The following is a 13,733-nucleotide window of genomic DNA, read 5'->3' on the forward strand; positions in this document are numbered from 1 at the left end:
GTCGTCGTGGTAAGACCCTAAAAGACATGCGCAATAGAGCAACAACCATACACCACTCCAAGTTATTGCTGTAAGAAAAAAAAAGTTATAAAATGTCATCAATTTCAGATATAGATACATACATCAAAATAAGGTGTTACAAAAAGCCATGTCACAACACAAATAGTTGCACTACAAAGCAGAACGTTATTTACACCATGGTGTTGTCAAATTTTGAAGTCTCCCAAACACCAATAATCGTCATCTTGATTAAACCATTATTATGCAGTCTGTCCAATAATCCTCTTTCTTTTTAAAGACCAGTCTGTCTAAGTCTAATACGCTATCAATCAAATCTAATAATACTGGGAGGCCAAGCTTAGCACGGAGCCAGATCAGAGTTAGGTCTCCAGCTTTGGTTAGCTAAACTTTCTTGCTTGCAGCCATCGCCTACCTCCACTCCCCCCTTTTTCTCCCAGACGAGAAAATGCTAGCGCACTCGCCGAAAGTGGCATGTGGTGGGCTGCCTGCCCAGCTGCCGTAGTCCGGTGCGCTCCATTCCATTCCGTTCCACCAAGCAACCAAAGCCGAAGCTGATGCCGACCTGCTTGGATTGGGCTAGCTGATTCCCGCTCCAAGAAAGAAAGCAGAGACTCCCGCCGATTCCTTTCTTCCTCGCCGAAAGGAGGACGGGCGACAGCGAGGGCCGCCGCCTGTTCACATGGCTGCCGAGACCTGGTAGAAGATGCTGTGAGGAGCGGTTCTGTTTATGTTTTTTTCTTGTGCGGGTGCGAGAGGAAGAGACTCACTGGAGAGGGGGAAAGCGCCCGGCTGCTGAAGCTTCTCTCCGGTCGTGATCTGTGAGTCATCAAGGTAGGTTCAGCCGCGCGATCTCTGTTGGATCAGTATGGGCGCTGGTTGGGATCTGCCATGTTTTCTGTTGGTTGGGATTTGGTTAGGTTCTGCGGGTTTATTTTCTTGTTTTAGTAAATTTCTTGACAGTTTGGTGAGCCCTCGTGCTTGCACGATGAAGTTGGGAGCTTGTCATCAGATATAGTTGTCAAGCAGCTGATTAGTGAGGATTTGTTTAGCACAGTTGTATCAAAAATATTAATTTTCTTGCTTAAGATTAGCTGGATTCACTCATGGGTTCATCAGATACCTGCTTGCTATCCTTGTTTTGCGCCTGAAGAAGTCCCTGTTCTACTCTTCTTTTCTTTGGAGTTCAGAGAAATATCCTTCCTTTGCCATTGGAAATCTGGCTGGCAGCTGATCCTGATGTACTCGTTACGTGCAGTGATCCAAGAGATTATTAACTGTAGAAAGCAACAGGAGAGAAAGGAAAGAATAGATTGATCTGAAATGGGGAAGCGAAGCAACAGGCCATCCGCAAGACAAGAGGATACCAATGTGGGCTGCGTCTGGGGCCTAATGCGCATGGTCTATTTTCGCCGTGACCCCAGATTCTTGATGGAAGCGAAGCAGGCCAACGGGAGGCATAAGCTTCGGGAGATCACAGGTAAAATTATTTCTTTTGCTAATCATACACTTATTGCTTCTACGAAATTGACATGGCTCAAGTTACTTTGGAACTTCACATGCTGTCACTAAATTTATAGGAAAACCACACAACGATTAGCAACTCCTATAAGAAAACCAACAAAGACGCTAATACTATTAGTTTCTGGGTCATTTTCTTGGTTCCTTTAGATGTTAATACTATTAAGTTTCTTGGTCATTTGCTTGGTTGCTTTCACTGGCTTGTTTCAGGGAATTGTGTTTACAGTTTAGAAGTGTAACTTCTGCGGATGGATAAGTCTATCATTCGATGTGCTATTTTTAGTCTAAGTTAAAGAAGATCCGTCACTGCATCTTATGCGCAATCTAGAACTAACTAAGCAGTAAATGCTAATATGTTTCAGCCAACAGTGTGCAAGGCGAGATTTCTCTTGACTTGTAGTGTTATTACACAATATTCTGATGATGGACATTGTATTTTATTTTTCTCAGACAGAGGGCACGCAATGAAGATGCCTAGTAATTTCGAGGAAATAGATGAAGACGATGTAAGTCCTCTACATGAACTAAGAAGATTGAAGTTGCAGTAGCAAATCCACTATCATAGTTTAGTGAACACTATCTGTAACTGAAACTGTTAACTGCACCACAGACTCTACAAATATCATGCAACCATCCAGGAAACATCGATTTTCCTAAAGCGTTACTGTTTCACTTTTTATGTTTTTCAGAAAATAGAAGATGTCACTTCACGGAAATCAACCGTAAAAAAACTTATGGAGGAGGAATTGGGACATGCGAATCTTTTGAGGACAGTTCCAAACAATGAGGTTCAGAGAAGATTAGCTGACCGGGCAAACGATCTATCTCTAGATGGAAACTCAGAGCATACAAATAACACAACAGGAACCTTAAATCATGACACACACATCTTGACGTCCAAGTTTTCTGAATCAGTGGATTCTGAGGGTTCCAAGAGCTTGAACCACACTGAATATGATCTCGAATCTGCCCTGGCGAGCTTCTTAGGTGAGATTTATAGGTGCCATAATGAATGTCCACATGGTGACTGCAAGAGTAACAATGAATTGTGTCCTTCATTGAAGTCCCTAATCCATAAGAGGCTCAATGATTTAAGTAGTTCTAATTGCAATATTGATCATGAGCAATCACAAGAGAGCAAGGGAGAAAAGCTACTGGAGGATAATGACATTTCTAGCAGTAGAGCAGTTCAATCCAAAGAATTCAAGGATGCATTGGAGATAATGGGTTCAAACAAGGAACTTTTCCTGAAGCTGCTTCAGAAGCCAAATTCACATATGCTGGAAAATATCAGAAACCACCAAAACAGTAGATTGACAACCAAGTTAGAGCCCAATAAAATTCTTGGAGAAACTAATTGCCTGGAAGAGAAAAGAGGCTCAAATAATCATGACTTGTCTGCACAGCCACATGCTAAGGAGAGCAAACATATGTTCTTCTGGAGGAAGGATTGGTCAAAAAGAAAGCAGATGTTGCCAGAAGGAACCAACAGATCACAGCCTGTTAGCAAAATAGTTATTCTAAAGCCAAATCCAGGAAAAGGGATTGATCAGACAGTCACAACCAGTGCAAGGTATTTAAATCAGCAACCTAGTACGTCTCAAACTCCAGAGTACAGTGGGAGAGAGAGTTCAAAATTTTCAATCAAGGAAGTCAGGAGGAGATTCAGAATTGTGACTGGCGAGAGAAGAGAAAGAAATGCGGTACCTGCCGATGACCTTCAAAGAGTTTCACGATGGCATTCCATGATTGCAACTAAGAAGGATTCTGGTAATCACACCCAAGGGAACTTGGCAGACAAATCTGCATCAAATTTTAAGAACGACATCGTCAGGCCTTCAACCAGCAGCAAGCAAAAGCAACAAAATGGCAGTGAGACTCAAGTCAGTGATCATATAGTAGCATCACAAGATACTTCTATTTTCTACAAGGAGGCCAAGAAGCATTTAACGGATATGCTAAAGGATAATGATATGTCCAGCAACTATCCATCAGCCCAGGTCTCAAAATCCTTGGAAGGAATGCTTTTGCTCCCCCACTGCGATGTGTCATCTCCTAGGAGTAGACCTAGTGGAGAATGCCACATTGATCTCACACTTGAAGAGACAGATGCTTGCCTTGTACCCATTGTTGATGGAGAAGAATCCACACAAGAGATGAGCCAATCATTGGATGACTCAGGGAGCAGCACTGCACAGTGTACTAGTGCAGGTGATGATCAGGTGGCTGTTCAGGACAAATGTAGCATGAAAGAAGAACCACGAGAAGGTAACCTTCGCATGAATTAGCGTGAACTGAGTGGTAACTTTTTTTTATCTTTAAACACAAATAACTCTAGAATCATGTGCAGGACAAATAGATGGTACTGATGTGGTAGACACCTTAACTGTTGGAGGAATTGACAAAATGGACTGTTCTGAAACAATGTGCAACGCACAACTCATCCCAGCAGAACAATACAGAGGCAACCCACAGCCAGTAAGCTCTCCCAAAAAATGCTAGCGTCGTTTCATCTTTTCGTTGCATTATTATTTATCTGACGTATGCTTCATTTATAGGATATATTAGAGGAAGCAGAACAAGGAAAAGAACCTGCTCACATGTTGTTGAGCTATCCTGAGAGCATTGTTGAATTGGAGCAGCAAGAACCAGAAACACCCGAACCAAGAGCATCAACCAAATTTATATCAGATTGTTCCCCCGAGCTAAGCCATGACAAGCAAGAACAGCCCAGTCCTATATCTGTTCTCGATTCATTCTATGAAGATGTTGCTGATATTGAATGCGAAACCATTAAACAATGTGAGCCCAATTTACATAAATTAATATAACCTTTTCCACCTTCCCTGCAAATATAATCTTTTCTGATCAATCTGTATGACTTCACCATTTTGTGACATACAGGTGATCTGTGTGAAGATTTGCGTGGAGCCCTGTACTTCCCAGATAATGAATCAGATTTAAAGGTCTTTTGGGAGGACAAGAATGTCCGGTTAGATTACATAAAGTTGGTTTTGGAGCTCTCAGAATTATGTGATGAAGAGAATTTAGAGGTATGGTATCTAGAGGACGAATTAATCAGCCCTTGCATGTTGGAAGAATTACCGAATGAAGGTGGTCAAATAGATGATCTGAAGATTCTGTTTGACTGTATCTGTGAAGCTCTGACAGAGATCCAAGATAGATATTTTAGGTTGTCGTTTCTCAAACACGACATAAGGGCACCTCCAATGGGAGAAAACCTCATCTCAGAAGTTGAGAAATATGTTGAGAATGGTCTCCGGCATAGTTTCCCAAGTACATTAGATCACACGATTAAAATGGATTTGGAGGTTCGGACATGGATGGACATTCGATCGAAAACTGAAGGAATTGTTGTGGAGATATGGGAGTTTGTATTAGATGAGTTAATTGACGAGGCTGTTTTTGACTTGTGGATTTGAACATCTGATCAGATCCCTTGTCAACGGTGCTCTGCGATGAGTATATACATTAGGTATAACTGTAGAGGTTTTTGTGCTGACAATAACACATTTTACACGGCAGAATAACATGGGCTGTTTTGTTTGGCCTATGCAAGTATCATGTGATTGTGAATTTTGACGATGTTTTGCTCGTCGAAGTTCTAACTGCAGAGGAACTTTTTCTGGTCCATGACAGCTAAAGTTTCAACCTGCAAATCTCCCCTGTGCAGTTTGCCTGGATGAAGTTTCGACAACCTGTCACAGCCATGCCTCTTGGACAGCTAAAATGCACAGCAGTCTGCAGGCCTTGCAATTTTTTTTCTTTTTTTCCATTGTGATCAGAGGTGATCACACATGATGTATAATTTTTCTGTATTTGTGTGTACATGTGTAGAAGTTTTTCAAGAATAACACAGTGTAAAAGTTACCATATATGACAGATCGAATGCCACTACATCTTCTTTATGAGATACTGCTGCATCTTCAGTAAAGTAAACTTTGTTTCCTTGGATAAACATGTGCACTTACCTGGATTTGCTGTTACTCAAAGGGTCTATCAACTACATATGTGCGTGAAGTGCAGTGCATTTGATCACTGACTTTTCTGATGTTATCGCGGTACTTAAGTTTGAATTTGATAAATAAAAGGGTCAACTAAGGCGGATGTTTTTTCTAGAGCTAGGTTGGATGATGTTGAATTTTTCTGAAGATTCTGCTAGTGTTAAGTAAGGTTTGTTTTTTATGTGCGCCGCATGTATTAACAACATGCCTGCATGAATACCAAGCTCTATAAGCAAGAAAGAGGGCCAATTATAAGCTGGTTAGGAGCTGGAATAAGAGGGGGGAAATGAGCGCAGCATCGTGAGCTTGGGCTACATGTAGCTTTTTTTTTTATTTGAAAACTGTATTAAAAAGTTTCAAAAGAATAAAAAAAATCTTGATGAGTTAAGGATGTATACTACATGCGTGTAAAGTTCTAATACAAAACACGCTCTGGGCTACACAAAATAATAAAAGTGTGGATCTGAGTACGATGAACGGTACACATTTTCAAACAAAAGAACGGTACACATTTCAAAAAGCCATTTTCATGTCGCCCAGAGTATAATGAATTTTTATACTGAAACTTTACACGCTTGTAGGATACATTCTTACCTACATCCAGATTTGTGTTCAGAATAGTTCGGAACTTTGAAATACCGTTTTCAGAGTTTTCAAGAAAATCGAACCAACTCTAACCCGAGCTCCAGAGCGAATTTCTCGAAAACAAAGTACTTGCTAGTTTGTTAGTTGTCATACACACAGGACTCACTGTTGGTCAGACACACCCTGCTTATATTCTTTGCAAGACAAATCTTACAAATCCTTCACTACGTCAGTAGAAACCTTACAGTAAAAAAGCTACCGTGAGATCATCCTAGCCTATTTCCCTCAACTCCAGCATCAGAAAGAGTTGGGAAACGCGAAAAACACATTTCGCTCTTACGGGGCATGCTCTGGGAGAATCCGTCAGGTTTATCGCTCGCTATTTCCTGGCGTTCTTGTCGGCAAAAAGAACCTCTTCTGTCCACGAGACGACGTTGAACGCCAAGCTCTCCAGCACCCTTGAGTAGCTCTCCAGGATCGCCTGCCCAACATCCTACACGCACAAAATGATCCATCTCACTCTATCAGGAAAAAGTATATTTCGTGTTACATGATGATCAAGTATGCGATGATCATGTCAAATTCAGATACAAAATGATCATGCATGTAAGTTCAGAACAAAATGACCATGTCAGATTCAGAATAGAATGCAATGCTCTGTTGTTGTTTTAAGCAGTTACCTTGTTGAACTGGATCTTGCTGGTGTCGAGGGTGGTCTGCGAGAGGCCGGGGAAGCGGTGCTTGATGCAGAGCAGGAGGCTCTCGGCCCTGCTCGCCAGCGCCACGTTCTTGCCGCCTTCGCCGCCGTCGTCGGCGGCCGCGGCCAGCTCCTTGACCTTGCTCCACTGCGCCGACCTGTTGCCGCCGTGGCTCGCGGTCGCCTTGCGCCGCCACACGTACATGGCCGCCTCCACCCGGTCGGCCAACGCCAGCGCCTCGTGCTCCGATGACACGTCCACGCAGTCCAGCAGGTATTCCGGTGAAAACTTGTCGGACCCGTGCATGGCGCGGTACACCGAGTCCCCCACGCTCGCCCTCCCGCTCTTCGGGAGCAGCGCCATGAACGACTCCGGCACCTCCATGTCGCTCAGCACGCCGCTGTTGATGGCCACGGCGGCCTTGTGGATCTGGTTGGCGCAGTCGCGCTTCTGCCGGAGCTCCTTGCGCGCCTTCACGGACAGGCCGCCGTCCGGGACGCACGGCACCGGCATCCACCACTTGTCCTCGTTCCGGTGGGTCGCCGTCGACCGCCGGAACGATGACGACGGAGACGAAGAGGACGTCACCGACCCGAACGACCTCGTCCCGGCGTCCGCGTACCAGAACTCTGCTTTCTGGAAGCTGTCCATGATCTCCTGCACGCATGAACGCAAATTTTGTTGGCATTGATCAGAACAATGAAAGAAAGATGATCATCATTTGTCAAAAGCAAGAAAGAAAGATTGACTGATGGATGGACTTGTGACTTGTGAGTACTTACGATGAGCATGGCGTCGAGCTTCTCGAGGGCGGGGAGATTGATGTATATGTCGGATCTCGGCCTGGTGGCCATGACCTCGACGCGGGTGCCGTCGGAGAGCGACTGCGAGGAGGGGTAGAACTCGACGATGTAGTCGCAGACGGCGAGGAGGCAGTCCATCTCCCTCCGCCACATCGTCTTCTTCCCGACAGGCAGCGGCTCCAGCTTGTGGCAGTTCCCGAACACCGTCGCGTAGAGGTTGGTAATGGCGTTGGAGATGGCCACGGCGGTGCACACGCCCTTGCCGCCCCCTGACATGTCCTCGCCCAGCAGGAGCTTCGAGAACCTCTCCTTCACCAGCTCAATCTCATCCTCCGTTCCGCGCCTGTCGAGAACGTCGGCGCGGGGCTTCATGCTCATCCGGCTGAGCGCGGGGGAGCCGCGGCCGCCGATCAGCTTGGACACGGCGGCCGTGCCGAATGGCCCGCTGAGGTCAACGCTGTGCTCGGAGAAAGTGGACACGTCGGAGGGGCTGCGGCTGAAGTCGACCGTGTCGAGCAGGCTCGGCGCCGTCGACGATGACGAGCAGCACCTCGCGTCCGCCTCCAAGCTCTCGTCCGATACCGAGACCGACGGGCTGCTGCTGATGTTGGCCATGGCGGCCAGCTGTTTGGTTAATTCTTGGCTTCCTTCCCTCCTTCGTGTAATATAGCCAACTGGGCCTGCTTTATAAGGAAAGGTCCCGGTGAATTCTCGCAAATGACACGACAAATCCATCGAAATGAGAGAACCAAACAAAAATTTGAACTCCTGTGCGTCAGTTTAGGCACATTTCTCGAAATCTGAAAAATTCTTGTTTGTTTATCCGCTTAATTTGCTGCTTGGTAGGTGACTCCATACGAATTCATAACTACTTCATCATGTCATGCAGATCGCAAGAAAGAGGAACACTAAATCTGCAAATGCTTTAGCTTTTGAATCTTCTTTAGATGCAACAAAGTGCATTGGAAGAAAACATGCACAGCTTTTTTGTAAGTCCACCACGCATTCTTCTCGACTGTTGGATGAAAATTAGTAAGGAAATCAAAGGGGAAGATGAAAGCTACCTTTTGTGCTCCTGATTTGTCGTGCTCCTGATTTGATCCTAAACCAATGAACTCCTTGTCCTTGCCATCTGCATTGGAAGACGAAGATCTTGTCTCTCTCCAAGTGTTCCTGTAGTCTAAACTTTCTCTCTGCTCTGAGAGGTGATCGTCCAACAATGGCAAAAGCACAGAGGGACGAAGAGGCAATGGTGAGCGACTAAGGGTATGGTATGTTTTCCTGGTCATGGAAGGTGGTCATGCCATAGGGGCAATTAGCATTTATTTCCCTTATTTTATTGGTCGTGGGATGGTAGTGTCTGTCTTAAGAAATCATCGCAAGATTATGTTTGCGTGTATGAAATTAGGGGATAGTCAACCATGGTATTGATGGGCTGGATCATTAGTAATCTTTGATCGAATATTCTAAATATTGGACAGAGAAACAAGGGAAAGTATGCGTGTTGTCAAATCTTATGCTTTCTCAAGATACATTTGAAGCATTTGATACAGTAAATCTAAAACGGTACACATATCAGACAATGGCACAGATATGTCACCGAAATATTTGAGTCACAAGGCATTTTTGACAAAAATAAACTCTCGCTACTAGGAACTAAATAATATTTCTTCTCATGTTCATTAGCTCGGTTTTAGCCCTGGCCTCTGCATCAATTAATGCATGCAGGCTTAGAAGAAATTAACAATTAAGCGCTTATTCTCCTCATGTACATTCACTTGGTTAGCATAGCGATTACTGTAGTGTATGCGGGTTTTTATTAGTGGCACGGCCACCTCTCTGTCACTCCATACCGCTACCCGTGCTCCGTTAGCAATGCTCACTTGAAATTATAGAAGGGTGTGAAGATTCAACTTGCATTTTACTTTGGCAAAGATTTGTTGATGGTTTCGGGACCGCAATAGAGTATGCCCAGGATCTTCAAACAAGGTAGCTCCTCACTACTTTCTATCTCTATCCGTCTCAGAGTATACTTCTAAGATGTTTGTAATTGACTGCCTGAGATAGACAAATAACTCAAGGCTCCAATTGTTGTCATAGTGTGTGATTTATGTCAAGCTATGTGAAATTGTCTCAATAGTCTTGTTTTCAATAGACAAAGAGTTACCAATAGTGAGATTGAGAGTGTGGTAGGAAAAATCATTTTTCATCATTTGTATTCCAACCGATGTGCTGAATTGCTACATGCCCAGAACTGGCAAGTGAAGTGTTTTCCTAGTCTAAGAAGTTTACTATACAGATCCGACACTTACCTCCAAGCAAGGACTTAACATTTTTTCGTCTAACTCTTTTTAGTTTATGTTGTGTTAGATCCATAATCTATGCTCTTATCTCACCCGTAACTTCCGAGCATATAACCTTTCAAACGACAAAAACTTGTTGTTATGAACCGGAACATTTTTGTGCTCTCCCCAAGTGTATCTAGGTGATGCTCGTTTTTAGGTCTTCTAGTCAAGCCGGTTCCACTGATATTGTGTCAGTTCCTCTAGAATATACCTTTTCCCGCTCAATTATTCAAATTTTGAACTAGTGGGTTTCACCATCCAGAACTACCACTTATTCCTATAAAGCTCAAAATTTCACCTTTTCCAATATATACCCCTCCACAACCCGTGGAAAAGTGATGGAGGTCAAAAGGAAAAAAAAAACTTGGGTGAGCATAGAGCATCACCTTCCAATCCTTTGTAAGGGCTTCAAGATCCAAATTATCCACTCAAATTCTTTGGCTTCTATGGTGTTTTGAGAGAACTTATTTCTGAATATTTGCAAGGGCTTCAAGATCCAAGTGCTACCCAAGTGTTGTTTAATTTTGGAGGACATGCGCCTCTAGACGGCTAGGTGTCAATTCGAAACCTTCATGATGATTGTGAAGGAAACAAGAGTTTGTGACGGACGCAGATCGCCTACTACATATGAAGATCTACCCTTAGTAATTGGGCACAGACTTGGTGTGGTTGCTCAAGGAGGGATATGTAGGTCTATGTAACCGGGACTTTGTATGCCTAGGACTTTGTGTTTGAGCCTCCTCCATCTAGGACATAGGACAACACCAACAATCTGAACATGGAGGATAAATATTATTTTTTATTCTCTATCTCTAGGTGTGTTCTTTTCTTGCAATCTAACTTCAAGTTTACACTTGTAGTTTGCATGCTTAGGATGTTTTATAAATAAAGTGGAAAACAACTTGTGAAAGTCAATTAACTTTCATTAAATTGGCAACATCGCATATTCACCTCCTCTATAGTCGACCTCATTGATCTTCCATTGTGTTTCCAAGAGGGATATTAGCAACGATTGTTGAGGTGTGCCATGATCTCTACGACATGACAATTGTCGCATTAATTTTATTTTTCTTCTTTCTTTTGTAATAAGGCGGATGCACATATGCATACTCAAAGTTTTAGCGTCATGTTATTGGGGTCACTCTCCCTATATGTTTTTTTCTAGTAGTAGCCGACGACACTTGATGTGTGCCATGCTCCCCGCGGCATGGTAATTGACATGCTATATATATATTTCTAGCTTTGTTGCGTGATAAAGTGAATGAACATATGCATCTTCAAAATTTTAGCATCATATTGTTGGAGAGTCCTTCCGCGAATATATTTGTGTATCATCTTGATGCTTTACTATAGTTGAATGTTGCAGAGTGATACGTCTCCGACGTATCGATAATTTCTTATGTTCCATGCCACATTATTGATGATATCTACATGTTTTATGCACACTTTATGTCATATTCGTGCATTTTCTGGAACTAACCTATTAACAAGATGCCGAAGTGCCAGTTGCTGTTTTCTGCTGTTTTTGGTTTCAGAAATCCTAGTAAGGAAATATTCTCGGAATTGGACGAAATCAACGCTCAGGGTCCTATTTTGCCACGAAGCTTCCAGAAGACGAAAGAGTCAACGGAGTGGGGCCACGAGGTGGCCAGGAGGGCAGGCGGCGCGGCCCCACCCTTGGCCGCGCCGCCCTGTCTCCTGGGCCCCTCGCGTCGCCCCCTGACCTACCCTTCCGCCTACTTAAAGCCTTCGTTGCGAAACCCCCGATGCACCGAGAGCCACGATACGGAAAACCTTCCAGAGACGCCGCCGCCGCCAATCCCATCTCGGGGGATTCAGGAGATCGCCTCCGGCACCCTGCCGGAGAGGGGATTCATCTCCCGGAGGACTCTACGCCGCCATGGTCGCCTCCGGAGTGATGTGTGAGTAGTCTACCCCTGGACTATGGGTCCATAGCAGTAGCTAGATGGTTGTCTTCTCCTCATTGTGCTTAATTGTCGGGTCTTGTGAGCTGCCGAGCATGATCAAGATCATCTATCTGTAATTCTATATGTTGTGTTTGTTGGGATCCGATGAATAGAGAATACCATGTTATGTTGATTATCAATTTATATCTATGTGTTGTTTATGATCTTGCATGCTCTCCGTTATTAGTAGATGCTCTGGCCAAGTTGATGCTAGTAACTCCAAGAGGGAGTATTTATGCTCGATAGTGGGTTCATGTCTCCGTGAATGCGGGGAGTGAGAGAAACCTCTAAGATTATGGATGTGCTGTTGCCACTAGGGATAAAACATTGATGCTATGTCCGAGGATGTAGTTATTGATTACATTACGCGCAATACTTAATGCAATTGTCTGTTGTTAGCAACTTAATACTGGAGGGGGTTCGGACGATAACCTGAAGGTGGACTTTTTAGGCATAGATGCATGTTGGATAGCGGTCTATGTACTTTGTCGTAATGCCCAATTAAATCTCACTATACTCATCATAATATGTATGTGCATGGTGATGCCCTCTTTATTTGTCAATTTCCCAACTGTAATTTGTTCACCCAACATGCTGTTTATCTTATGGGAGAGACACCTCTAGTGAACTGTGGACCCCGGTCCAATTCTCTATACTGAAATACAATCTACTGCAATACTGTTCTACTGTTTTTACGCAAACAATCATCATCCACACTATACATCTAATCCTTTGTTACAGCAAGCCGGTGAGATTGACAACCTCGCTGTTTCGTTGGGGCAAAGTACTTGGTTTGTGTTGTGCAGGTTCCACGTTGGCGCCGGAATCCCTGGTGTTGCACCGCACTACATCTCGCCGCCATCAACCTTCAACGTGCTTCTTGGCTCCTACTGGTTCGATAAACCTTGGTTTCATACTGAGGGAAAACTTGCCGCTGTACGCATCACACCTTCCTCTTGGGGTTCCCAACGGACGCGTGCTGTACGCGTATCAAGCTCTTTTTCTGGCGCCGTTGCCGGGGACCTGAAGAAAAGTTACACCACTGAGATCTCTAACTCCCACGTCAACTTTGCGCCAGCAGCTCTTTTTCTGGCGCCGTTGCCGGGGAGATCAAGACACGCTGCAAGGGGAGTCTCCACATCGCAATCTCTTTACTTTGTTTTTGTCTTGCTTTATTTTATTTACTACTTTGTTTGCTGCACTAAATCAAAATACAAAAAAATTAGTTGCTAGTTTTACTTTATTTACTATCTTGTTTGCTATATCAAAAACAGAAAAAAATTAGTTACTTGCATTTACTTTATCTAGTTTGCTTTATTTACTACTGCTAAAATGGGTACTCCTGAGAATACTAAGTTGTGTGACTTCACAACCACAAATAATAATGATTTCTTATGCACACCTATTGCTCCACCTGCTACTACAGCAGAATTCTTTGAAATTAAACCTGCTTTACTGAATCTTGTTATGCGAGAGCAATTTTCTGGTGTTAGTTCTGATGATGCTGCTGCCCATCTCAATAATTTTGTTGAATTGTGTGAAATGCAAAAGTATAAAGATGTAGATGGTGACATTATAAAATTAAAATTGTTCCCTTTCTCATTAAGAGGAAGAGCTAAAGATTGGTTGCTATCTCTGCCTAAGAATAGTATTGATTCATGGACTAAATGCAAGGATGCTTTTATTGGTAGATATTATCCCCCTGCTAAAATTATATCTTTGAGGAGTAGCATAATGAATTTTAAACAATTAGATACTGAGCATGTTGCAC

The 13,733-nt window shown here is 43.6% G+C and overlaps 2 protein-coding genes across 2 annotated transcripts; one reads left to right on the plus strand and one right to left on the minus strand.

Annotated features, from left to right (window-relative positions):
* Positions 1-368: 368 nt before the first annotated feature.
* On the plus strand, positions 369-5,473 carry LOC127308486 (uncharacterized). The gene is made up of 7 exons (XM_051339321.2): positions 369-852; positions 1,277-1,498; positions 1,990-2,045; positions 2,229-3,807; positions 3,890-4,017; positions 4,098-4,341; positions 4,444-5,473. The coding sequence occupies exons 2-7, from the start codon at positions 1,342-1,344 to the stop codon at positions 4,980-4,982; spliced, it is 2,703 nt and encodes a 900-aa protein (XP_051195281.1). The 5' UTR covers positions 369-852; positions 1,277-1,341; the 3' UTR covers positions 4,983-5,473.
* A 694-nt stretch (positions 5,474-6,167) lies between these two features.
* On the minus strand, positions 6,168-8,502 carry LOC127308498 (rop guanine nucleotide exchange factor 3). Its single transcript, XM_051339330.2, has 3 exons — positions 7,630-8,502; positions 6,830-7,504; positions 6,168-6,642 (listed from the first exon to the last, which is right to left on the minus strand). The coding sequence occupies exons 1-3, from the start codon at positions 8,383-8,385 to the stop codon at positions 6,529-6,531; spliced, it is 1,545 nt and encodes a 514-aa protein (XP_051195290.2). The 5' UTR covers positions 8,386-8,502; the 3' UTR covers positions 6,168-6,528.
* Positions 8,503-13,733: the final 5,231 nt, after the last annotated feature.

The sequence above is a fragment of the Lolium perenne genome, chromosome 1 (genome assembly GCF_019359855.2).
Source record: "Lolium perenne isolate Kyuss_39 chromosome 1, Kyuss_2.0, whole genome shotgun sequence".
In the NCBI taxonomy this organism is placed as follows: Eukaryota; Viridiplantae; Streptophyta; class Magnoliopsida; order Poales; family Poaceae; genus Lolium; species Lolium perenne.

What these genes read in the sequence shown, in the direction of transcription:
- LOC127308498 (XM_051339330.2), bottom strand. Translation starts at nt 8,385, where the DNA reads ATGGATTTGTCGTGTCATTTGCGAGAATTCACCGGGACCTTTCCTTAT. An exon ending in AGCTCGACGCCATGCTCATC is followed by an intron (nt 7,505 to 7,629) that starts GTAAGTACTCAC and finishes TCATGCGTGCAG; the next exon opens with GAGATCATGGACAGCTTCCA. An exon ending in GCAAGATCCAGTTCAACAAG is followed by an intron (nt 6,643 to 6,829) that starts GTAACTGCTTAA and finishes TTGTGCGTGTAG; the next exon opens with GATGTTGGGCAGGCGATCCT.
- LOC127308486 (XM_051339321.2), top strand. Translation starts at nt 1,342, where the DNA reads ATGGGGAAGCGAAGCAACAGGCCATCCGCAAGACAAGAGGATACCAAT. An exon ending in AGGAAATAGATGAAGACGAT is followed by an intron (nt 2,046 to 2,228) that starts GTAAGTCCTCTA and finishes TATGTTTTTCAG; the next exon opens with AAAATAGAAGATGTCACTTC. An exon ending in GAAAGAAGAACCACGAGAAG is followed by an intron (nt 3,808 to 3,889) that starts GTAACCTTCGCA and finishes AATCATGTGCAG; the next exon opens with GACAAATAGATGGTACTGAT.